Source organism: Arachis hypogaea, chromosome 15 (genome assembly GCF_003086295.3).
Source record: "Arachis hypogaea cultivar Tifrunner chromosome 15, arahy.Tifrunner.gnm2.J5K5, whole genome shotgun sequence".
In the NCBI taxonomy this organism is placed as follows: Eukaryota; Viridiplantae; Streptophyta; class Magnoliopsida; order Fabales; family Fabaceae; genus Arachis; species Arachis hypogaea.
Window position 1 is genome coordinate 153851991 of NC_092050.1, and position 27576 is coordinate 153879566.

The 27576-nt window shown below is 35.7% G+C and overlaps 1 protein-coding gene across 5 annotated transcripts; it reads right to left on the bottom strand.

Moving 5' to 3' along the window:
• Positions 1 to 163: 163 nt before the first annotated feature.
• LOC112751488 (disease resistance protein Roq1-like) lies at positions 164 to 27470 on the bottom strand. 5 transcript variants are annotated; one of them, XM_072217965.1, is made up of 12 exons: positions 26281 to 27470; positions 26046 to 26163; positions 10891 to 10995; positions 10141 to 10224; positions 9904 to 10062; positions 9706 to 9769; positions 8772 to 9125; positions 3956 to 4535; positions 2718 to 3825; positions 2348 to 2623; positions 1430 to 2245; positions 164 to 1213 (listed from the first exon to the last, which is right to left on the bottom strand). In XM_072217965.1, the coding sequence occupies exons 8-12, from the start codon at positions 4450 to 4452 to the stop codon at positions 545 to 547; spliced, it is 3366 nt and encodes a 1121-aa protein (XP_072074066.1). In that variant the 5' UTR covers positions 4453 to 4535; positions 8772 to 9125; positions 9706 to 9769; positions 9904 to 10062; positions 10141 to 10224; positions 10891 to 10995; positions 26046 to 26163; positions 26281 to 27470; the 3' UTR covers positions 164 to 544. The 5 variants fall into 5 exon arrangements, with proteins under 5 accessions (XP_072074066.1, XP_072074067.1, XP_025656427.1 ...); XM_072217967.1 differs by having other exon boundaries at positions 311 to 1213; positions 1447 to 2245; XM_072217966.1 differs by lacking the exon at positions 10891 to 10995 and having other exon boundaries at positions 8772 to 9118.
• Between the last annotated feature and the right edge of the window lie 106 nt (positions 27471 to 27576).

Below are 27576 nucleotides of genomic sequence, written 5' to 3' on the forward strand. Positions count from 1 at the left end.
ATGATTCTGAACCAAATGAAAACAGGTAGTATAGCTAGCTAGAAATACAAACAGAAGATGAATGCCTTTCCATAACTAATTTCGTATGCGTGATTGAGAAATAGTGAGTAGCTTGAATCAAATAATTCCCTGTTCTTACTATTCCATAAGTGCCAACAAGTACTGATAAATAAACTTTCTCTGATCATCATTTTCATTCATTCTAATATTTTTTCAGTAACGTTATTCTAGAACCATTGTTTGTGCTCCGCATTCTTTTTGAGATAAGACTATACGCTACTTATTTGCATTCCTAGCTTGGTAGTACCCATTTTGTTAGAAATTCAGAATCAATATAAACTGTTGCTCAACAAGTAGCAAGTACAAAAGCATGGTTATTTCTATCTTACTTTATTCTCCTTTCTACTTTTCTGTCACTATTGAAATAAACAAGAAGATTGTGTGCGTTTTATGTTATCTGCAAGAACAAGAAGAAGGTCAATGAAACAGTGATAAGAGTAGGACATAAGTGGTGCACGCACATAGCTGTGTGGATGTCATTTAACTAACACTGGTATCCAATTCTTCCAATCCTAATTGCACAGTTATCATCCAAATCATACAGAGTGGGTGCCGGAAAGAGTGTGTGTGTTAGAAACAGCAACGTCCACAAACCAACGCATGTTTCCAGGAGCAAAGGCTGCTTCTTATGGTTGGGCAATGCTATTGAGAGTATCATCATCATTATAATTAGTTGTGTCATTTTGTATGGATCAGTGAATCGAATATCTTCAATTATACTGCCACTGATCTTTTGCTTCAAGAGGTGCATTCCAATCTCTTTTGCAATGGACTCACTGGAGACCTCGCCGTGGGTATAGTAGTCAAGTGTTTCATATGAAACCTCCGCATGATTCCATTTCTTTTCAAAACGTTGTGTTACATTGCACCTATAAACATTTGTTTCTGACAAATCAAGAATAAATAATTGATCCATTGCGGTGTCCCACTTTCCACGGAGGAATTGGTAGCCATTAATGCTCACCATGGGTCTCACTCCAATTGGGGAAGGGAGGTCATCGGTGAGTAGAATTGCGATGCAAAGAGCATGGTGAGGGAATATGGTGCCACGAAACCAGAAGGAAATAGAAGCTCCCCTGCTGCGCTTCTCAAACCACCTTGGAATCCTTCCACCTGGCATCACAAACTTGGTCCCCCCACCCTCATGCAATTTCTGTCAATCATTTATAATGCAGAAGCAGTAGTTTAGCATATACTATTAATTTTACAGAAATACTAGCGACCATCAGAATTTATTGTTTTTTACCATTACTTACCATCAACTCAATTCTTTTAGTTTAGTTCTTTTAGTCTAATAATCCAATAACATACTTTATCCCATACTTTCAAACATTGATAAGTCCTATAATAAAAATAGAAGTAACAAAACCTGATTGAGTAACACACTTGTGCCCGTCGGACTCAATGATTTGCAGTTTACTGCTGAGAACTCTTTCAAGTTTGGTGGAATCCCAATAATCTCCCGAAGATACTTGCTATGATCCACATTGAGGGAAATTATAAATTGAAATTTTCTGATGCATTCAGGAAGGACTGTGAAATTATTGCCACTTAGTTTTAATGATGCCACATTGGGAAACCATGCAAGAGCTAGCGGGAAAAAGTCATCTGACAAATTGCTGTTCATGAGAGAAAGATCTTTCAGATTTAAAGAGGGGAGGGAGTTAGTGTGTATTCCATGAATCCCCTCCTCCTGCTTTCCTAATACCCTCCCCTTATTTCCTCCTCCATCGATCTCACACCGAGACAGCCGTGGCATCATGCCAATGACACATGGTATCTTACACATTTTATAATTCCCACGCATTCCCAACCAAAACAATCCGGAAAAATTACGAAATGAACATGGCAAATCTTTTATGCCAGTACCATCCAAATAAAGTACTTCAAGATTTTTTGTCTCTTCTAGAATTTCTGGAAAATTCTCAAGACTTGAGCAATGAGATAGAAGGAGTTTTTCCAGTGAAGGCAAATTAATAGTAGGTGGAAAACTTCTGAGCTTGCAGCAATATTCAGCATTCAATATTTTAAGTTTAGGCAGAAAACCAACTGAACTATGAACTGTAACTAAATTTTTACATCTTCTGAACGAAAATTCTTGTAAAGTTTGGAGATTAGACACATCAACTATCTCATTCAAAGAATTACAATAATCAAAATTCAAAACTTTCAAGCTCACCAGCTTCTGTAAAAAAAAAACAGAAAAAGAAATAGAAGCATCAAACAAATAAACTCCATATGAATTGACTAACACACAAAATGATAAAAAGGAATTTAGAACACTTACCTTGGATAGAATATCCAACTTGGGTGACATATAGATATTATGGGGTAACTTGAGTATTGAGAGCTCCTTTGGTTGAAAATCATGTGGAAAATACTTTGAAGGATATTTCCACCATTCCAATACTCTTAAACTGTTTGGAAGATGTTTGGGACTTTCAGAGAAACAACCATTTTTTATGACGAGTGTTTTAAGATTTTTCATATCTTTAAAAGTTGTTCCATCCCATTTCACTTCTACATCCCTTTCCAGATAAATGATTTCAATGGCGCTAGTCCCCTTTCACCACAAAATTTAAAACATGAATCAATTAGAATACAAGTGTACGAACAAAGACTTTCAACAAAGTTATTTACTGTAATTTATTACTTACTTGATTATCTTCAAAAACTTTAACTATATCTTTATAGAACCATAATCTACTACGCTTTCCTGGTATTTTTGGCGACTCTTCTAGAACAATTTCTTTGCCCATATCCACTATCAAATCATGCATTGTCACCCTGTTGTTACACCAATCGATCCTTATGAGAGATTTTTCACCCAACACTCCAATATGATATTGCATGCAACAGCCATAATGAGCTTGAAGTAGATTCTCTATTGATTCATATCCTATAAAACAACAGGCAATATCAAGAAAAACACTCTGTTCTTCTTTTTCCAAAGCATCAAAACTAACCTGAAGTATTTTACGAATTTTGTTATCAAGAACTTTTTCATATTGATCCAATGCAGATTCCCATTGCTGTAAATCTTTTCTAAACAAGTTAGAACCTATTACTTCCAAAGCCAATGGAAGTCCAGAAGCATAAGTTACTGCACGGTTTAAAACATTCTGGTATTCTGGGCTAACAGAAGCAGTTTTAAAAGCTTTCCAAGTAAGCAAATCAAAGGACTCTTTCTCTTTTAAACCTTGCACTTCGTATGTCCTTTCAACCTCATGAAGTATTAGCAAATGTTTGTCCCGTGTTGTAATAATGACTCTGCTGCCAAGACCAAACCAATCAGGCATTCCAGCAATAGCTTTTAACTGCTCATGCTCATCAACATCATCAAGAACCAAAAGAACTTTCTTTTGACATAACCTCTTTTGTATCTCAAAAACTCCTTGTTTACTACTTGTTAGCTTGATATCCTTCTCTCCTAATATCTCAGAAAGAAGAATAGTTTGAAGATGTACTAAACCATGTCTATTTGAATTTTCTCTCACGTTTTCAAGAAAGCACACACCTTCAAAATGGTCAGCTATCAAGTTATAGACGGCAGTTGCAACGGTTGTTTTTCCTATTCCCCCAATTCCATGTATCCCTACCATTCGAACTTCGGCACAGGAGTTAACATCTAGAAGTGAAGCTACCTCTGACACTGGGGACTCCAATCCAACAGGGTGATCAGCAACAAGCAAAATGGAATGTCGTCTAATCCTTTTTGAGATGTTATTCACAATGTTTCCAATAAACACGTGTTCATATCCATTCCTGAATGATCAAGACTAGTCAATATACATATACATGTGAATACGTCTAGGTTCTGATAGTCACTTCAAACCGTAATACTTTGATAAATCAAATAGTTTACAAAAAAAGGAGGTATACGAAGTGAAGTTACCTGTGTTTGAAATGATAGCCAGACAAATTGGCTACTTCTTTAAGAGCCTTCTTCCATTTGTCCACCTTGTTATTCATGTGATCCTTGTATCTGTTCTCATGCTTAGCCATTGCCTCTCCAAAACTGTTTTTTAGATGGCGCACATCAGAAGGATCCACCTCATAGAAAACAGGCAAAACCAAGCGATGGTTTCCCTTGATGCAGTGAAGGACATGGACCAGTTCGTCTAAGCAAAAAGAAGAAGAAGCATAGTTAGGAGAGAGTACAACGATGGCAATCCTGGACTCTTCAATTGCCTTGATAAGTGCAGGTGTGATTTCCTCTCCACTTAGAAGTTTGTCATCATCAAAGAAGGTGTGGATTCCTTTGTCACAGAGAGCTTTGTAGAGATTGCCAGTGAAACCATATCGGGTATCTTGGCCTCTGAAACTAATGAACACATCGTATTTCCATGTAAAGCTGAGGGAAGAAGATGAGAAGGGAGATTGCAGAGCCATGAGTCTCACAAAATGTGCTGCTCTTGTAATAAGACTTTTTGTCCAGGGAAATATCTACTTCCCAATAAGTAGAAAGCTAAAGCCTAAAAGACAAGTCGATCAACCAAAATAAGAAGACAAGTATTGATAAGATTTTATTTCTTATATAATCAGAATGAGTCAGTGTCATATTTTTTGGTGACTGAAATAAATTAAACAAAGAAAAATAAAAACAAAATAAGGAACTGCCTAAACAGAGGGACAGTCCCGTTCAAGATTACTCTTAAACTCCTCCAAAGGTGAAAGAAGCTCCACATGCGAAAGTTGTAACTTCATCGCCATCTTTGCCATAGTATCTGCCACCGTGTTTGCATCTCTCATAATCAAACGAAAGTCAACCCGCCAATTCCAATGCATGATATCTCTTATTTTGAGCACCAGTGGATCAATAAACCCAAAACCATCTTGAGTAACAAGATTAAATGCTTCCACACAATCCGTCTCACAAATAACATCTCGTTGACCCACAGCCCAAGCTAAGAGATATCCTCTCCAAATAGCAAACAATTCTCCTTGAAGAATACTATTACTCTCAATCATTCCCAAACACCCCCTTTGCCAGCTCCCATTACAATCTCTAATAACACAAGCAAAACCAACACTATCACCCGAACCAAAATAACTAGCATCACAATTAATCTTAAAAGTACCAATAGATGGGGGATTCCAAAAACCATTTAGAGTAGAGGTAAGGGACGTACGTTGTAATTCAAAAATATTCCTAAGCTCCTTTTCTGAAGTTAATGCCAGACAAATCACTTTTTCCGGAGGCCAAGTTTCATGGGGATTAAAGATGTCATTATTCCTTGCTCGCCATATCCACCAAAGTCCCGAAAAGAACTTGAACGGATGCTCTCTGCTATGATACAAGAACCAGTTCTTCAAATCCAAAGGATAACAAGAAATATCCAACCTATGCCAGACAAGCTGAGCTTTTGGACAATCTCGAATACAATGTAAAACCGATTCCTGGCTAGAAAGACATCTTGGACACCTATCCGATGACGACATCCCTCTTCTAAAGCGAAAACTTGCAGTAGGAAGAGCCTCCTTAAGACACAACCAAGCCAAAAACTTATGCTTTTCCGGAACAAGCTGACGCCAAAGCCAAAGCCAATTCTCCCGCTCCTCCCAACCAAACAGCTGCTTACACAACCACAAGTAACCATTGCGTGAGTCATAGACTTTGGCAGCAGACCCACTCCAATACCAACCCACTTCTGGACCTGCTTGTTCATCTGGATTGTAAGAGAGAATATTATCTTTCAAATTTTGAGATAAAGGAGAATAAAGAGTATCCAAATGCCACCTACCAACCGACCAAATATCCTGTATCTGGAGATTCGAATCAGAAATGTGAACATAATCCATCTCCTTAGATAACCGTCCTTCTCTCCTCCAGCTAGAAAACCAAAAATTCTGGTTCAAATCTCCAATACACCAAGCAAACCCATCCTTCAACACTTCCCAAGCCTTGCAAAGACACCTCCAAATGGGAGAGTCGTTGTTCTTAGGATAACTAAAACAGTCATATAGAGATGATCGGTATTTGGCATCCAACAATTGGACCCATAGCTTGTTTGGCTGCTGGAAAAAAGTCCAAACTAGCTTCCCAAGAAGAGCAATATTTACACAATAAGGATCTCTAATCCCCAAACCTCCATATTTTTTTGGAGTAACCAGTACCTTCCAACTAACAAGATTCAATCCTCTTCCATAAACTTGTCCTTTCCAAAGAAAATTCCTCATCATAGACTCTAATTTACTAATGATTCCTTTGGGAAAAATAGAGACCTGCATCTGGTACGTGGGAATAGCAGCAGCAACAGAATTAACCAAGCAGAGCCTACCAGCCCGATTGAGTAAACTTCCTTTCCAGCTTGCTAGCCTACTCCGAATCTTATCCAGGACACCATTGAAAGCTGAACGAGTCACCCTAGAATGGCTAAGGGTAACTCCAAGATACTTGCCCAAGTCCTGGACAAATCTGATAGAGGATACCCCAGTAAAACCCTCTTTTCTTGTTGCAGAGACATTCTTGGAACAAAGTGCTTTAGACTTCTCGACATTAATCTTCATCCCAGATGCTTTGCAAAAAGTCTCTAAAACCAACATCACATTTTGCACTTGTCTCTTTGTAGCTTTACAGAACAGAAGCAAGTCATCCGCAAACATTAAGTGGGATATTCTTGGTCCCCCTCTAGAAATAGCAACCGGCTCCCACAAGCCCAAATCAACCTGATGACTAATAAAGCATGCCAATCGCTCCATACACAACACAAAAAGATAGGGTGACATAGGGTCTCCTTGTCTAAGACCTCGGCTAGGAGTAAAGCCATTCAGACGACTCCCATTCCAAAGAATAGATAAGGAAGAAGCAGTGACACAATTCATAATCAAATTAAGTATAGGAATAGGAAAACCAAAGCTTTTAAGGGTATGAGCTAAAAACCTCCAGTCAACTCTGTCATAAGCTTTCTCCAGATCAATCTTAAAGGCCAGTGTGCCTTTCTTTGATTTAGTCTTCTTCATAAAGTGGAGGACTTCTTGAGCAATAATGATGTTGTCAGTAGTTCCTCGTCCCGGAATAAATCCTCCTTGAAGCGGGCCAACAATCTCCGCAAGATGAGGACGAAGCCTATTAACAAGGACCTTCGTGATGATCTTGTAAACTACATTGCAGAGACTAATCGACCTGAAATCTTTCATAGATACCAGTGATTCAACCTTTGGAATGAGAACCAGTAAAGTCTCCAACATTCTCGGATCAAGAGGAACACCAGAGAATGCCTGCTTAACCATCTTCCAAACATCAAGACTAATGATCTCCCAATATTCTTTGAAGAAGAAAGCTTGAAACCCATCAGGACCCGGAGCTTTAAAAGAGTTCATGTGAAAAACAGCTGCTTTGACTTCCTCCATAGTAACTGGTGCCGTAAGGTTATTGCAAGCTTCCTCATTCAGAGAAGGAAGAGGCACATCACCAAGGCAACCCAAATCAACATCATCCAAATGACAGAATAAGCTTTTATAGAAAGACTCTGCTTCTTGACTCAGAACTTCTAGATCAGTTTCCCACACTCCATCCTTGAGAAAAAGGCCATGAATCTTATTATGCTTCCTTCGCGCAAGAGTTTGAATATGAAAGAATCTTGTATTCCTATCCCCGAACCTTACCCACTGCTCTCTGGACTTTTGGAACCATAGGAGCTCTTCTTGCACTAGAGTATTATTATAATCATCAAGCAACTGTTGCTCTTTCTGACGCAAATAAATACTATCCACCACTTCCAAACGCTTTTGTAAATAATTAATCTGCTGCTCTAATTCACATTTCTTAACAAAAATGTTACCAAATACCTTCGAGTTAAACTCTAGTGAATTCTTCTGTACTTCCGAAAGCTTGCCATGAATTCCTCTATTACCAGACCACCATGACTGGTTCACAATATCCCTATACCCAGGATGAGTAGCCCAAGCAGCAACAAATCGGAAAGGTCGATTCCCTTTAGGCTGAGGACGACCTTTACAACGCACCAGAATAGGGCAATGATCAGACTGAAGCCTATTTAAAACTTCTGCATAAGCCTCTGGAAAGATAGATAACCAACTACTATTTATACAGACTCGATCAAGCTTTTTTGCCACGTCAACATAATTTTTCACCCTCCTGTACCAAGAAAACCGCCTCCCAATAGTCTTCAGATCAAACAAACCACTATCCCCTAATGAAGTAGCAAACATGTCGGCTCTTTGATGAGAAAATTGACAGCCCTTAGATTCATGAGAAAATTTGACTTCATTAAAATCACCAAGAACAATCCAAGGTCCTTGAAAAACCATGGATTGTGCAACAAGATAATCCCAAAGGAGAACCCTTTTATTAAATTGAGGACTGCCATAAATACCACTACACCTCCAAATTAAATTATCAAAGTGAACCTCAACAGTAACACCCTGATCAAAAGCATCAATGAACTTACAACAAACACCCTTCATAGAGGATAGAAACCAAATACCTCCCTTATGCCCCTCTGCTTCTACTATACCAATAGAGTGATACCCCAACCTTTCCCAAAATAATTTTAAATGCTGAAAAGGGGAGTGAGTTTCAACCACAATAAATAAAATAGGTCTAAATTTCCTAACAAGTTCCTTACAATGCACCTGGGCTAACTTATTAGAAGCACCCCTAATATTCCAAACAATCATATTTAAACTATCCATAAATAATAGGGAAAGAATAAATAAGAACATAAACTCTAAACAGAATCACCAACCTCAATAGGTGGTTTGTCCTGTGGTACTGGCACACTCTGATCCTCAATAATTGTCACCTTTGGACCTCCTGACACTGCACCTGCCATGCTTCCATCTACTAAAGTTTCCTCCGTTGTGCCACCATTTTTATCAAGTGGCGAGTTCTGCAAGGAGGAAGGCCGAGGACGCTTTCGTAGAGAGATTCCACGACGTGCAGGAGTTCTGCGCAATGGAGATGGCGCAATTTCTTGTTTTTCTCGCTTCCCCATCCTAATGCCAATTGATTTGCCTCCATCACCATGCAAATTGGGCCTTTGAACCCTTCTCGAACCAAACTTGTGCTGCTTTCCATCTTGGTCCTTCAAATCTGATGACTGGCCCATTGTAAATTAGATTTAGGCAGTGGAAATAATTTTCTTACTGATGCCACATATTTTGCCTATATTTTGCGATGAAGAGCATAGATATACAGATGGAATAAAAAAAACAATGAAAAATGTATACAAGTCAAGAGTTTTTTATTTTTATAAATTAAATAAATGTAATAATTACCAAGATAAATAATTTTAAAAATATTTATCGAAATAAATGTAAAAATAAAAATAATAAACAAAGATAAAGTTATTTTTGTATTACAAAATATTTTAAATAAAAAACTCATCAAATTTAATATTAGTTTGTGTATAGTTTAATTAATTTTTAAATAATATAATACTTATTAAAAGAGTAACATAAATATTTTTAACTTATATTGGTGGAGTTTTTAAACTCTTTCTTTGATGGTTTTTCTTTTTTCTAAAATATTTTACCAGTGTTTCCGGGGTATTTTTCCTAATAACAAAGATAACAAATTAAAATTAAAAACCAACATTAAAAGCAGAGGTCTAGAAACACATGAAATTTATTTTTGGAAACCACTGAACCGAAAGTAAAGCCTGTAATGAATCAATTTACCTGGTATTGTCCAGGGGCATTTACAGACAGTGTGGAGCTCGTCTAAGTCTGTAAGAGAGGTTCACTACCCAGATTTACAGTTAGTAGTCTAAACAAGATAAATAAATACCAGTAAGTAAATCCAGAGGAATTAGAAGAGGTTCTAGCAAAAGTTACCAAAGAAAGAAAAAGAACACGGTATAAGAAACTGAATCTTACGTCTCAGAGAAATCATTTTGCGCCTCCGTCAAGTCAAACTGATCTGGAGCAACGTTTGCTATCTGAGCTCCATCATTTCTTTTCTGTGATCTCTTTTCGCTTAACATCTCCAATGCTTGTCTTTTTTTTTTCGCAGCGCTGTCTTTTACTTGTTCAGTTCTGAAAATTCATAAAATAAGTATCAATGAACCTAAAATGAAAGCATCAATAAAAGAAAATATGATTCAAGAAACTTACTCCTTGTTAGATTTGGTTTGTTTTTTTGCCACCCTCTGCGGTTGTCTTCTTTTTACTATGGGTGTTTTACCGTGATCTTCTTCTCTGCAACACAGATAAACACATCGAATTTATACTGGAGACAAATATAAGCAAGAAAAAGATTTCTAATGCTAAAGGATCCAACTGAAGACACTAACAATCAAGTGAACGAAAATGACAAACTCCACTGAACTGAACGCAATTAATGTGCTGAATAAAATGTGATACACATTCAATCATCAAGAAAAATATTTCTGCATGCAAAGGAAGAAGTGAAGACGCTAACAATCAAGTGAACGAAAATTACAAAGACTACTGAACCGAAAGCAATTCATGTGCTGAACAAAATGTGATACACATTCAATCATCAAGAAAAATATTTTTGCATGAAAAAGGACTCAACTAAACACTTGACAATCAAATGAATCAAGTTGACCAACTCCACTGAACAATATCACATTTGTAATTTACTTAACAAGTATACATAAACAATTTTCAGCAAAGAAAAGCAAAACTAAACCAGATGAATAACATACAATCATATAAATGAATATTGTCACGACCCAAAATGAGTCATGACCGGCGCTCAGGAAAATAATCCTATAGCAAGCCTAACATAGTCAGATATAAGTTGAATAAGCAAGTTACAAATATTTTACAAGTTCTAAAATAAATAGTTATATATTTTTAACAAAAAAAATAAAATAACTAAGAATTATTGGATCCTGCCTGTGACATATGGAGCATACACTTCTAGGAATTCGACAAAGAATAAGTACTCATTGCAGACCGTTGCTCTTGAATAGAAAGTCTCACATAGTCAAATATTTGTTCCTGAAAAATATTTTTAGAAAAACGGGGTGAGTTTTGTAACTCAGTGACTAGACAATACATCTATAATTGACATGAGACTACACAAAAATTATTATCAAAGTAATTTTAATTAGGAAATAATAGTTGATTATAATAAGTGAATCAATAAGGGAGTTCTCATACAGAAATCAAATCAAAAGTCAACACTTGGGTGACTCCACCTCTATGGGTAGCCCTTTCCTCTTGTGTGTCCTAACAGAATAACAGATATAACGTGTGGCCTACACGTTAGGCTAGCAACACCCATGCTAACTGGAGTCTGAGTTAGATGCATCTAAGTTAATGTCATAACCGCCGTTAACTACGGTTTTCTAATACGAGCCTCCCAAACCAATTCAAAACATATAATTTCAAATACAACAAATATTTTATCTTTCAAATATATAAGATATCAAATCAAATCAAATCAGATAATACTTTCTCATCAGAAATCTTTTTCAATCATACTTTTCAATCATAAGAGATTTCAAATATATTTCACAATTTTTAAAGTAAGTGAGTACCAACAAATACTTCAAAAACAGATATTCAAGTAAAATCAAACATTTTAGAATAATACAAAACTTCATAAAAATTATATATAGTCTCATGTATAGTTCCGAAAGTATAAACTTCATAAAAATGAATTATTTAATTCTAATAAATCAATTATTCTAATCAATTTAAAATCGTTCAAAGCAAATATAATGAGTATAATTCAAAGATCATAATAGATATATGTCAAAATAATTATAGATGCACAATCAAACAATTATAAATGTAAAGCCTACTCACAACGTGGTCCCAAGGGACTGAAGATACCAAACCTAGAGTGCCAAATTCAAGGTAAGAAGGATTGAAGTAGAATGGAACGAATGAGTGTAGAATTTGGACCGGAGTAGCGACAAGATGGAGCTGGCGATAGTTCTCGATTGTTGAAACTATAATCCAAAAGCGTCAACGGAACCTTTCCTCTCAACCCGAAACTACGGCAGCCGCAACCTCAGCTCCAACCCACTTTCTCAGCAACCACCACGACTCGGACTTAAGGGAAACAAGTAGCGGCAGCACCGGTGGTGGTTCCGGCAACAACACCGCCATACCCATTAACCAGAAACCCCGGCAGCGGTGACGGCAGAAGAACGACGACCTCAATGTGACTTCTCGGCGGCCAGAGGTGCGGTGGCACTTGTGGCAGCGGCGAGCCACTTCAGCAACCCCTTGTGCAAGCTCTCTTCCTCCGGCAGCGACCCAGACGGTGACGACTCTCCACGGACGGCAATGGGCCTTAGCCGGCGGTGAGCTCGTCGCAGCAGCTCCCCCAACAGCCAGCCCTCCAGCATGACGACAACAACACAAAGGCTTCCCTCTCTCTCCTCGTGTTCGCCTCTTTCTCTCTCCTCCATCATTGTTAATGACGGCGGCAACTGGCAGCGAGGTGTGGCGGGTTTGGCGGCTCGGTGGGGAGGTCAGCGGCAGGACACGTAGCGGCGGTCCTCTCTTCTCCCTCGCAGCGCAACTCTCCCTCCATTCTTCTCTTATGTCATGTCTTAGAATTGCAACTTTTTGAACTTCAGCATCGATAAGCTGTGTCCTAATGAACTAACGTATCGTTTGCTATCTGGGAGTTGCACGTGACACCGAAACAAGCACGAGTTTACTCGAAAGGATTCAAAACTTGGGAAGAGAAGAACAAGCCTCACAGATAGTGTTCGCACGAACATGGAAGGATGCTTAAGATTTCAATCAAGCAATGATGTACAGAAACAATGAAGTGTCCCAGAAAGAGAGTCAACTGAATCTTAACAAGAAAATCTGAATCAAGAAATTTCGATAGAAACAATAAAAGAAAAGATAGTGCAATAGGTCAAAACAAGTTTAAGTAGAATCAAAGAAATACAAAGTTCACCAAAAGAAGGTAACCAAAGTTAATGGCAAATTTTTTTTTTTTAAGTGGATGATTGGGGACACGAAAAGAATCAAATCAAAAACTTTTTTTTTTTTTGAGAAGACCTGGAACAAGAATTCGAGAATACTAGAAGATATGATATATCATAGTAAAGCAAATTCAAATTACATCAAGGAGTTACATAATTCACGTAAAGGAATGTAACGTCAACACCTATGTTGTTGAGAATCTATGGGATAGCCAAAAGCATGATAAGATCGAGATATGCATAAGATGTAGGACATGAAACAAAATAATCAAATTTCATTTCAACAAGAATTAAAACAAGGAACTCCTGAACGATACATCAAATCACGTAGTACGATTATAGCACATACTTCAACACAAACCATCCCAAGAAGAACACCTAACATTCCCAAACTTAACGATTACCATTACTTAAATAAAAGAAACGAAAGAGTTTAGAAGAATTATTTCTTGCAGGTTACAATTTTTGGTCCTCCGTAGATTTGACATCGCTAGATAGAATATAGATTTTTTTTTTCAACAAAACTAGAAAGTGAACAAAACAAAACAGAGTCCAACCGAACAATATCATCATAGCATAAGAGGCTTTAGGGCATAAGTAAATGTTGAAATCATCGAAAAAGTTTCACCATATTCCTTATTCCATAACCATTTCTCATCAACATCATCATCAAGACTCTAAAAGGCCAAAAATGGTAAGAATATTGCAAATAACTGAGAGACCAAATTAGAAAAAGGACATAGATGTTGCATCCAAAATTAGAAGCTAGCATATATAAAAAAAAATAGTATCACTTAGAGATTTCTACTTCTAAACATCAACAACAATAATAAAACGGAATATTTAAACACAATCAATTAAAGTATAATAATAAAGGAAATATTTAGAATGATCAAATGCAACATATGAAAAAAAATCCAAAATAAATGATCGAACTAAAAATAAAAAACTCATGAAAAGAAAATATTGATAAATTTGACATTTCCAAGATCAAACTATGATCAATTCATACCCTTCATTTCTCACGTTAACAAGTTATGATCAAACAACTTAAGATTAAATCCAGTGATTCAAAATGAACCCATCGGTTTAAAAGAATTTAAACATTTCCAATCTTCATACATTGCAAACAAGTACCAAAGTTGTCATAAAATTAGAAAAGTAATCAATTTTATATATATATATATATATATATATATATATATATATATATATATATATTTTTACAATGCCTACTTTATGATAATCCATGAATATAATAAGGGAAAAACTCATATAAAGAATTTGTTCAACTTTAAGGAATTAGATAGCCAATCTTTTTCATCCAAAATCGCCAGAAGTTCTTTCCAATATCTAAAATCTATAATCTCAATCTCACAAACCCAAAAAATCAATCTCTCCAAATCTCTGAGAATAAAACAATAGTTGAGAATAGAGAAATTTTCAAAAAAAAAAATAAGTGTTAAAAAGATTTCCAAATTTCAGATCTTAACCAAAAAGCAAACTTTATCTTTTACTCATCAACAAAAAACAAGCGTTTATAATTTATATTTTACCTTCACATGCATTATTCGTTTGAGAGTAGACCAAGTTCCTTCACAATTAATAAACTGAGATACCACTCAAGTAAATATCCAGTTTAAAATCAAATTCAAACAACAAAGTAGCATTATTGCTATCACAGTTACAGCTATATATCTGAAATCAGCTAATAAAAATAAAAGACAAACATTACCGAAACAAATAAAATTATCAGAGTTGATTCTAACACACCCTCATCTATACATAAAGGAAATTTTTTTTTTGTCATGATAATACACATAAAATAAGTTGTTTGAACAGCCATTTAGTAAGGCATTCGCGTCTAAATGTAATCCACTGTCGCAACAATGAAATCAAAGCATAGCACATAATTATTAAAAGACACAGACACATCGACTGTGGTGTGCACTTCTAAAATCAAGCCAATCAAATTATTTCAACTTCCACTTTCAAAATAATGAACATGATCATAAAAATTCACTTGAAAATACGAAGTCATTTTGACATAATCACGAAAAATATTTCTTAATCTAACTAATGATAAACCTGAAAAAAGTATAAAGGTAGTATAATAGAAAGTCTTCTGAGCTTTATTTCCGTCTAAACAGAATGGAAGGGATCCCAATTGAATAGATGGAAAGTTGTGTCAGCCAATAAAACATTATATTGTAAGCATTCAAAAGTTAACAATTTTTCTCCCTGTTCCTCAATTTAAGTCTGCAAAGTTAGCTCTCATCTCTTTCTTTAAGTATCATATATCTCTTAAAAATCTCTTGAAATAACTAATTTCTCTCACAAGCATCACATTTAACTGAAATCATCAGAATTCAACAACAATAGAAAAATCATAGAACAACATAATCACAACAATTCTGTGACAGGAAAGCCATGTCAAGCATCACAATACCATAATAGAACCAAATTATCAAATTAGACAAATTCAAACAAACTTCTAGATTAGAAAGATCTTCGATCCATCTAACTAATCACCCAATTAATTCACTACGCTTAAGCACACAAAATCACAAATCGAATAAACAACAATAATACTCTATTCATATGTTTCATCACATAGTCCTTGAGCAACTAAATAACAATTTTCAAAATTATTGATTTGAAAGAAGAATCAAAAGCAATTCAAAATTATGTTATAACTTCAAAGATAATCAACATGAGAAGAAAAACTCGTAGAACAAAGCATTTCGATCAGTAACTCAAAAAATTCATGCAATCCATAAATCCAAATACAATTCTATAAGGGAATCAGATAATAACCCATGGCAAACACCGATCGAATCTTCTAAGTAATGCATGAGATATTGACATCAAGAATCATAGAGAACAACACGAAGATGAAGACGATTAAAGCATATATTCACAAAAGTGAGAAAGATTAGCATTAGCTACAAGGGAGATATCGCGAACCAAACCGAAACTGAAGTCATTGCAAAAGCAAGTTCGAGAAAAGCTACAAAATGATAAGTCAAGATTGGGTACAAAGGGACAAGAGTAGTAAGAAGTGGCGGAAGACGCATGATCACAATCAAAAGACAACAATGACACATAGGACAAGGACGACATTCCTATAGGCCTCTGATATTGCCACAATTTGTATAAATAGGCGCGCTTCAATTTATACAATTGTGATTCTACCATAGGACACTTGCTCCATATTACACAGATTAAACCTGACTCTGATACCACTTTGTCACGGCCCAAAATGAACCATGACCGGCGCTCAGGAAAATAGTCCCTTAGCAAGCCTAAACCGACTCAAATATAAGTTGAATAAGAAAGTTATAAATATCTTACAAGTTCTAAGATAAATAGTTATATATTTTTAACAAAAATAAAATAATTACACATTGTTGGATCCTGCCTGTGACATATGGAGTATATACATCTAGGAACTCAACAAAGAATACGTACTCGTTGCAGATTGTTACTCTTGAATAAAAAGTTTCACATAGTCAAGTATTTGTTCCTGAAAAATGTTTTTAAAAAAACGGGGTGAGTTTTATAACTCAGTGACTAGACAATACATCTATAATCGACATGAGACCATATAAACGTTATTATCAAAATAACTTTAATTAGGAAATAATAGTTGATAATAATAAGTGAATCAATAAGGGAGTTCTCATACAGAAATCAAATCAAAAGTCCACACATGGGTGGCTCCACCTCTATGGTAGCCATTTCCTCTTGTGTGTCCTAACAGAATAACAGATCTAACGTGTGGCCTACACGTTAGGCTAGCAACACCCCTGCTAGCTAGAGTCTGAGTCAGATGCATCTAAGTTAACGTCATAACCGTCGTTAACTATGGTTTTCTAATACGAGCCTCCCAAACCAATTCGAAACATATAATTTCAAATACAATAAATCTTTAATCTCTCAAATATATAAGGTATCGAATCAAATCAATCAGATAATACTTTCTTATCAGAAATATTTTCAAATCATACTTTTTCAATCATAGAAACATATTTCATAATTTCTAAGTGAGTGCCAACAAATACTTTAATATTTCAAAAGTATATATTCGAATAAAATCAATATTCTAAAATAATATAAAACCTTATCAAACATATATATAGTCTCATGTAAAAATTTCTAATATATGAATTTCATAAGAATAATTATTCAGCTATAATAAATCAATTATTATAATCAAATCAAAATTCTTCAATAATAGTTTTATAAATATAATTAAAAACTCATAATAGCATAAACCAAAAGCTTAACGGCTATAAATGTAAAGCCTACTCACAACGTGGTTCCAAGGGATCGAAGATACCAAATCCGGAGTGCCAAATTCAAAATAAGGAGGATTGAAGTGAAATGGAACGAATGACCACATAATTTGGACCGGAGTAGCGACAAGATGGAGCTGGCGATAGTTCTTGATGACGTCTTGGGATGCAATTCCACCAACCAAAGCAGCCACAGCAAGAAGCTCTGCCACACCAAATTGATACATCTCATTGGTAAGATCCTCAGCCAAAGCAACACCTTTGCATCTCAGGTCACTTAGGAGGCCAATAGCTCTACTCTTCAATCATGGTATATCCTCGTTAAATCACAGAGCCGCCGCGAGACAGAGGAGGAGAGAGGAGCGAAAGGCAGAGCAGAGGCAAGACGAGACACAGCGCCGCCGGGACTCCGATTTTGTGATGACTGACGAGATGAGACAAGGACAGGCGATGTGGGAGACCGACAACGAGAGGCAGCTCGCAGAGAAGAGAACTGGAGCGCGTTGCCCGGCCGCTGCGAACCGCGATTTGTGATGCCACGAAACTGAGGCAAGGCCGCAGGCGCAGGCAGCACAGGGAAAACCGAATCAGCGAAGATCGAGGAGTGAGGAGGGAGCTGAGCTGCTGAAGCTCATGGAGTCAGAGTCCGGGAAGGGACGAAGGGTTAGGACTTAGGTGGCTGTGGGGTGTAGGGTGTATGCGTGAGAGAGTGAGTGTTAGTGAGTTTAATTTGGGAAAATGGGGTTAGGGTTTAGTTTGGGAAAAAGAGGAAAAAGGGTATTTGAGGGATTTTACAATCAGCCTTTGAAAAGCTGGTACAAACTTTAATACAGAGTTATCAGGGATTAGATTGGAATGGAAAATGGATCACTAGATTTGCAAAAAAATTGGGATATGGGACCTTATAAATGCTGAGTTTTTGCCTTTTTGGGATTACCAACTTGTGCTATGTTTGTTATTCTTTTGTTCATTTGGTTGATGAATGCAATCCATAATAGAAGGAGTTTTTTGAAAATGAGAACTGCAAAATTGTATGAATATCATAGCAGAGTTATTATTTCAACACGAGACACACATGAGGTAGAGGGATTAAATGAGGCAGAGTCTTCTCAATTGCTTGTTAAACATGCATTTAAAAATAGTTATGTTCGCAATCCAAGTTATGCAGATGTTTTGACCTGCACAATAACTTATGCTTTTGGTCTTCCATTGGCTTTGGAAGTAATAGGTAGTCACTTGTGTGAAAAAAAAAATAGAAGAATGGGAATCTGCATTGAATAAATTTGAAAGACATCTTGATAATAAAATACATGAGATACTTTGAGAAAGTTTTGATGCTTTGGAAAAAGAAGAGTAGAGTGTTTTTCTTGATATTGCGTATTGTTTCAAAGGATATGCATTAAAAGAAGTTACAGATCTACCTCAAGCTCATTATGGGAGTTGCATGAAATATCATATTGGAGTGCTTTTTGAAAAATCTCTCATAAAGATCAATTTGTATGATCTCAGTGTGACAATGCATGATTTGATAGAGAACATGGGCAAAGAAATTGTCACAGCCCAAAATGAGCCACGACTGGCGCTCAGGAAAAAAAGAGTTCCCTAGCAAGCCAAACAGATTCAAATATAAGATAAATAAAAAATGTTACAAATAATTTTTGATAAATTTACACTTTCTACAATGAATAATTACATAATTGAACAAAAATAAAATAAATAAATATAGATGGAACCTGCCTGTGACATATGAAGCAGATGACGTCTAAGAACTCAACAAGGAACAGAACCCATTGCAGATCATTACTCTTGAATAAAAAGACTCACATAATCAAATACTTATTCTTGAAAAATATTTTTTTTAAAAAAAAGGAGTGAGTTTTGCGACTCAGTGACTAGACAGTACATCTATAATTCACATGAGACCATCTAAACATTATTATGAAAATAATTTTTAGTTAGAAAATAATAATTTATATGAATAAGTGAATCAATAAGGGAGTTCTCATACAGAAATCAAATCAAATAGTCCACACTTGGGCGGCTCCACCTCTAAGGGTAGCCCTTTCCTCTAGTGTGTCCGTACGGAATAACAGATCCAACGTGTGGCCTACACGTTAGGCTAGCAACGCCCCTGCTAGCTGAGGTCTGAGCCAGATGCATCTAGGTTAACGTCATAACCGCCGTTAACTACAGTTTTCTAATACGCGCCTCCCAAACCAATTCAAAACATATAATTTCAAATACAACAAATATTTGATCTTTCAAATATATAAAGTATCGAATCAAATCAAATCAGATAATACTTTCTTACCAGAAATCTTTTTCAATCATAAAAGAATTCAAATATATTTCTAAGGTAAATGAGTACCAACAAATACTTTAATGCTTCAAAAACAGATATTCAAGTAAAATCAAATATTGTGGAATAATGCAAAACTTCATAAAAATATATAGTCTCATGTATAGTTCCAAAAGTATAAACTTCATAAAAATAAATTATTTAATTCTAATAAATCAATTATTTTAATCAATTTAAAATCGTTCAAGGTAAATATAGTGAGTATAATTCAAAGATCATAATAGATATATATCAAAATAATTATAGATGCACAATCAAACAATTATAAATGTAAAGCCTACTCACAGCATGGTCCTAACGGACCGAAGAGACCAAACCCAGAGTGCGTCTCACGACAGCCACAATGACCACACCACCAGGCAGTCATTTCAAATCGAATACAGAGACAAAGGCAGATAAAATTCTGGAAGATCCAAAACAGAACAAAGACAAAAATAAATCAAAACAAGGACAAGGTAGAAAAATGAAATGGTGGCAGAGATAAGGTGAAAACAGAACAGACTAAGGGAAGAAGCTAGACCAGAACAGTGACAAGGTAGTGTTGCCGGTGAGTTTGGAAGCTCCGGCGTGTTTTCCGGCGACGGTACTGCCGTTCCTGGCGACTAGAGGCACGGCGACGAGTCTCCTTCTCCTCCGGTGAGTTCCTCCTCCCCCCTCTGTTCGTGTATGGTGATGTGATGTTTCTCTTTCTACGAACTCTCTCTCGTTCTCTCTCTCCCGCTCGAGCTCCTTTTCCCGGAAACCCAACGGTGCAGCGGCGGCACAGCAGCTCGGCGACGGGGTCTCCGTCGGCAAAGACGGACCTGATGACGATGAGACTGACCGCGTCCCTCCCTTCCTCGCGAGTCCTACTTCTTCTCGGCGACCATGATGGCGCCACCGCAAAACGCTAATGGCAGCGACACTCCTCCAACTTCCTTCAACTCGCAAACTCCCTCTTTCTCTAGGGTTGACGTCGATGGCAACTTGGCAGCAGCAGAACTTCGGCGGCAAGGCGTGGAGGCATCAGCCCCTTCTACCGTTCTCTCTTTTTTTGTCTGCGTGGGTGTATTTGTGTATGGTGTAAGTTTTGAAAAGAAGGGGGCTGTGGTTGATAAGGAAGAGTGGAAGTTGTTTAGTAATTTAGGGTTAGGGTTGGGTAGGAGGAATAAGGGTAATGTAGGAATTTTGATAAAATTAAAGGGTAGGATAGTAACAATAGAAAAAAAAGAAGCTTGGAACATTACATTCTACCCTCCTTACAAAAATTTTCGCCATTGAAAATTGATACAGTGTACAAAAGAAGGTAACCAAAGTCAACGACAATTTTTTTTTTTTTCAAAAATTTAAGAGAATGTTTCAAAACACAATCAGGTAAGATATCCATCGACAATGGATGCAACTAAGAGAGAATCATTTCACAATCTCAAAGAAAAGACACGAGACAAACATTTCAAGCATAAATACCATCACGTCAAACAAATTTAAATTGAAACAAAAGATGCAAAATTTATGAATTAGAGTAATACGGATCAGGGGCAAATATTTTTCCATCAAGAATCTTAGAGGATACCTAAGTACACAACTAAGCAATGATATGTATAAGCAGAAAGACAAAATCAACAATAGAGAAAGCAAGCAAAACATAAATTAAAATAAGACAACACATTCTGGAATAGGCGACTTAACAGTAACTATCACAAAATCAGTATGCTTCTTTTCCCTTTTTATAGAAACCTTCGACTAAGTACCTTTAGATTATTATCATGACCTTGGATATTAAGTAACTATGTCATTAATAGATTATGTAAAACATGACGAAAGAATATAAGCAATCATCTCATTATCCTCTAAGCCAACATTTACATGTACATCTAACTTATTATCATTGTAAAATACACTCAAATATTTTCATATGATCACACAGTTGACTTAATTTACAAATAAAGCCCATATAAGATAAATGAAATAAAACTAAAATTTGACGTGATTGCAATTAACTTAAACTAACATTAGTTATAATAACTGCTACTTTTTATTTTATCTAAATCTTTAAACGTAATTTTGGGTTCCCTTTATTTCCACATCTCACCAACCTCTTATCAGCAATTGCAATAACAATAAATATTCTCAAAAACATTTGATAATAGCATAGAAAATCTATTTCTTAAATTCCATATCCAACATAATCACCAAAGCAACATTGGCAGCCCAATCTCAAATTTGTTTTTAAAATATCAAATGATTTCGGAAATGCACAAGCTTTATTCCCAAATGACCGTCTTGGATTAAGCTTTCTAAATAACCAGAAATCGTAATTTTTTGCTTATTCTAACTTTGGGAATAGAAGCAAAACTATGACTGGTCTGCAGTGCCTTAAAAACCAAAAAACAGCAGCAGCCTGTGATATTCAAAATTCATTATAAAATCCAAGTTAAATCCAGTGACCTTAAAAATTAACATGGTTCAACTTCACTCATCTAGGTTTCTTTTCCAATTGGTTCCAAGTTAATATCATTTTTAATAAAGGAGTTATGTAACTCGGAAGTTGAGTAGTTTCCTGCAGAATTCTGTCTAAAAGCCAATGAATATATCCTCTTCCAAGTCCTATAACTCACTCATTAAAACATGGAAAATCCTGAAATTTAAATCATATATACTGAACATACTCAACTTTCACCTCCAATTGATTGCATCTCAATATCACTTCAGAATTAAAAATTATAAAGTCTCAAGGTTACTGACTTAGAAAACAGAACCTAAATTTTTTTTTTACTGCATAATACATCTTATTTCAAAAATCCATATCTTTAAAACCACAACTCCACAAATTCTGAATTTTTATGAAATTGAAGTGATAAGACTAAAGTTTCATTTAAAATTAGTTTCATTTCAAAATTCAAACCGGAGAATTTCCAGTAGAGGAAACAAGCTGCTGTTGTGTTAAGCATTCTGCAAAAAATCAGGTTTGACATCCATAATTCAAAAATTCACCATAAATCATAAACTTAATGAAAAAGTTTTAAATTCACCAGTTCAGCTCCCTATATTCCCAGTCTTAATCCAGACTTGGTCCCATACAATTCCGATCATCATAGAATTAGTTATAGATTTTCAAAGTTTCTAGCTTCATTTAAAATAATGCAGAAAATCAAGTTTCACGATTTAACTTTGAAAAATCATAATTAATGTTCCAGTTATACGAAATCTTCAAAATTGAATCTCAACAATTTTACTTATTATACTTTACTTGGCTTTTAACCTCTTATCATTTCAATCACTATTGAGTAACTGGTTCACTTTCCAAATTTGCTGTTGGATTCAAAATTCAGATTTCCAACAAATTAGTTCAACTTTTCAAAATTCAACTCTCCAACTATCCTCTAAACCCAACTCCAATTAATTTACCAACTAAGTTCGTTACAATAACCAGCTCAACAGTAATCAACCAATATAATCCATCAGAATTCAACAATCACAGCAATTATTGGTCAAACAATTCATAATTCACATAATCAATCAATATCACTAATCAATAATTCCAATCACACTTCACAAGCACAATTCAGCATTCATATCATCAATTAATCACTCACAACAATTAAAGCTATTTGCAATTTACTCAATAAACCTTGTAGGCGTTCTGAAATTCAAACTGTTTAATTAAACCCCTTACATATGCAACAATTCAATGTTTAAACCAGAACATGGTTAACTTGCACAAGATAAAGTAACTTCAAGCAAAAATGCTTTTTCGGTTCATAAATTTGGAACTAAGAAACAGCTGAAAATCAGTAAATGGATTAGGAACTTGTGAGTAAAGGGTCTTCAATGAAAATCCAAACAAGCAAAGCATTGCAGAAGTGCGAGAGTAAAACTTGCATTGATTAAAAGTTTAAAACAAAGGTCTATAAAGGGAGGAAGCTTGAACAATCAAAGCACTTTCCCATACAATAAATAATGTTACAATATTAAAAAAAAACCAAACAAATAAAATGCACAAAAAGAGAGAACTAACCAACAAGTATAAATTCAAAACTTTTGAAAAGTGTTGAAAACAATGCTTAACTCGGGTGTTGAAAAACAACAAAGAATCTTAGATTTCAGAATATGATTGAAAAACAAATGAAGGAAGAAAGAAAGACCCTTCTTCAAAATTCAATGCAATATTCAGTACACAATAAACTAAATTGGTTTGAGTTGTTTTTTACAACAAGGTAAGGGTATTAATCCAAAGCAGCATCAACCTGTAGGAAAACGAAAAGGAAAAGAAAAAAGAAAGCATGGGTTTTGAAAAAGTGATTACTACATAGAAATTTCTATTCACAAAAATTCATGCCCCCTAATTTGCGTGCTATTTTGAGTCATTTTACCATGAAAAATATGAAGTGTGTAACTGAGCAGAAACAAAATGAGTCAAAAATTGAAATCTAAATTTCAGAATCAAAGGAACCCTAAGATTGAAAAGGAAAGAACTTGAAGGTTCCCAAAAGAAATAGTGCCCTTGAAAGAAAAGCCACGTTCAACAAACAAAGCCATAGCAGAACAGATTATCAAACAAAAAAAAAAGTTCAACTAAATTTTCATATCGGAAAAGATCTTCAATTCAACTAACAGATCATAAAAAAAAAATTTTGCCACACCTAAACAGAGAATATTATAATTCCAATCTAGCAAACAAGAATAACACTCCATGCATATATTCGTCACGTAGTTCTTCTACCTAAGCAACCAAATAACAGTTTTTTTTTATTCGAAAGAAAGAATCACGAGTGGTTCAAAATTATGTTAATTTCAAAGATCATTAACATAAGAAGAACAAACTTGTTTTATCGAAATCCAAAACAAAGTATCTCAATTAGCAGCTAAGTGAATCCACAATCCACAAATCCAAATACTGTTCTATGAGAGGAATAAGATAATAATTCACAGCAAAAACATATCGAATCTTCTAGATAATGGATGAAATCTTGAAATCAGAAACCATGGAAAACAACATGAAGATGAAGAAGATTAAAGCAAATATTCACAAAAGCGAGGAAAATTAGAACTTGCTACAAGGCAGGAATCGCGAACCGGAACCGAAACTAAAGTCATTGCAAAAGCAAGTTCAAGAAAAGTTACCAAATAATAACTCAATGATGGATACAAAGAAGAGAAAAGAGGGGGCAAGAATCGATAGCTGACTCATGATGACAAGAACCAGAAGACAAGAATGACAAAAAGAGAAGGATGACATTCCTATAGGCCTCTAATAGTGCCACAATTTGTACAAATAGGCGCGCTTCTATTTATACAACTGTGATCCTATCATAGGACACTTGCTCCATATTACACAGATTAAACCTAAGCTCTGATACCACTCTGTCACAGCCCAAAATGAGCCACCACTGGTGCTCAGGAAAAAAGAGTTCCCTAGCAAGCCTAACAGATTCGAATATAAGATAAATAAAAAATGTTACAAATAATTTTTGATAAATTTACACTTTCTACAATGAATAATTACATAATTGAACAAAAATAAAATAAATAAATATAGATGGATCCTGCCTCTGACATATGGAGCAGATGACGTCTAAGAACTCAACAAGGAACAGAACCCATTGCAGATCATTACTCTTGAATAAAAAGGCTCACATAATCAAATACTTATTCCTGAAAAATATTTTTTTTAAAAAAAAGGAGTGAGTTTTGCGACTCAGTGACTAGAGAGTACATCTATAATTCACATGAGACCATCTAAACATTATTATGAAAATAATTTTTAGTTAGAAAATAATAATTTATATGAATAAGTGAATCAATAAGGGAGTTCTCATACAGAAATCAAATCAAATAGTCCACACTTGGGCGGCTCCACCTCTAAGGGTAGCCATTTCCTCTAGTGTGTCCGTACGGAATAACAGATCCAACGTGTGGCCTACACGTTAGGCTAGCAACGCCCCTGCTAACTGAGGTCTGAGCCAGATACATCTAGGTTAACGTCATAACCGCCGTTAACTACGGTTTTCTAATACGAGCCTCCCAAACCAATTCAAAACATATAATTTCAAATACAACAAATATTTGATCTTTCAAATATATAAAGTATCGAATCAAATCAAATCAGATAATACTTTCTTACCAGAAATCTTTTTCAATCATAAAAGAATTCAAATATATTTCTAAGGTAAATGAGTACCAACAAATACTTTAATGCTTCAAAAACAGATATTCAAGTAAAATCAAATATTGTGGAATAATGCAAAACTTCATAAAAATATATATAGTCTCATGTATAGTTCCAAAAGTATAAACTTCATAAAAATAAATTATTTAATTCTAATAAATCAATTATTCTAATCAATTTAAAATCGTTCAAGGTAAATATAGTGAGTATAATTCAAAGATCATAATAGATATATATCAAAATAATTATAGATGCACAATCAAACAATTATAAATGTAAAGTCTACTCACAGCATGGTCTTAACGGACCGAAGAGACCAAACCCAGAGTGCGTCTCACGACAGCCACAATGACCACACCACCAGGCAGTCATTTCAAATCGAATACAGAGACAAAGGCAGATAAAATTCTGGAAGATCCAAAACAGAACAAAGACAAAAATAAATCAAAACAAGGACAAGGTAGAAAAATGAAATGGTGGCAGAGATAAGGTGAAAACAGAACAGACTAAGGGAAGAAGCTAGACCAGAACAGTGACAAGGTAGTGTTGCCGGTGAGTTTGGAAGCTCCAGCGTGTTTTCCGGCGACGGTACCGCCGTTTCTGGCGACTAGAGGCACGGCGACGAGTCTCCTTCTCCTCCGGTGAGTTCCTCCTCCCCCCTCTGTTCGTGTATGGTGATGTGATGTTTCTCTTTCTACGAACTCTCTCTCGTTCTCTCTCTCCCGCTCGAGCTCCTCTTCCCGGAAACCCAACGGTGCAGCGGCGGCACAGCAGCTCAGCGACGGGGTCTCCGTCGGCAAAGACGGACCTGATGACGATGAGACTGACCGCGTCCCTCCCTTCCTCGCGAGTCCTCCTTCTTCTCGGCGACCATGATGGCGCCACCGCAAAACGCTAATGGCAGCGACACTCCTCCAGCTTCCTTCAACTCGCAGACTCCCTCTTTCTCTAGGGTTGACGTCGATGGCGACTTGGCAGCAGCAGAACTTCGGCGGCAAGGCGTGGAGGCAGCAGCCCCTTCTACCGTTCTCTCTTTTTTTGTCTGCGTGGGTGTATTTGTGTATGGTGTGAGTTTTGAAAAGAAGGGGCTGTGGTTGATGAGGAAGAGTGGAAGTTGTTTAGTAATTTAGGGTTAGGGTTGGGTAGGAGGAATAAGGGTAATGTAGGAATTTTGATAAAATTAAAGGGTAGGATAGTAACAATAGAAAAAAAAAGAAGCTTGGGACATTACAGAAATTGGTCTAAAAGAATCACCAGAAATGCCTGAAAAGCTTAGTAGGTTATGATTCTATGAAGATATAGTTAAAGTTTTACAAGATAATCCAGGAAGTAATAAATTTCTCTAATAACTTTGTTGAAAGTCCTTTTTTACACACTTGTACCTTAACTAATTCATGTTTTTAATTTTGTGTTGAAAGGGCACTAGCACCATTGAAATCATATATTTAGAATTTCCCTTATTAGAAAGGGAAGGAGATAAAGATTCATTGAAAAAGAGGGAAATAAAGATGTTGAAGTAAAATGGGACGAAACAGCTTTTTAAAAAAATGAAAAATCTCAAAACGCTTATCATAAAAAATAGTTATTTTTCTTGAAGTCCCAAATATCTTCGATATGGTACAAATAGAAATAAAGCTCTGGAAAGCTTTTGTAAGCAGCTTCATTTGGTGAAGTCATACGGTATACTCAGGAGCAGAACAGTGTAATAGCTCTGCAACTTATCGTCATGTTTCTTACCTTTGTAAGCTTTATTTGAGTCAATTGCCATGTTGTGTCAGTGACTCATTGTTACATTCATTTCTGTAATTGATATAATTTTAG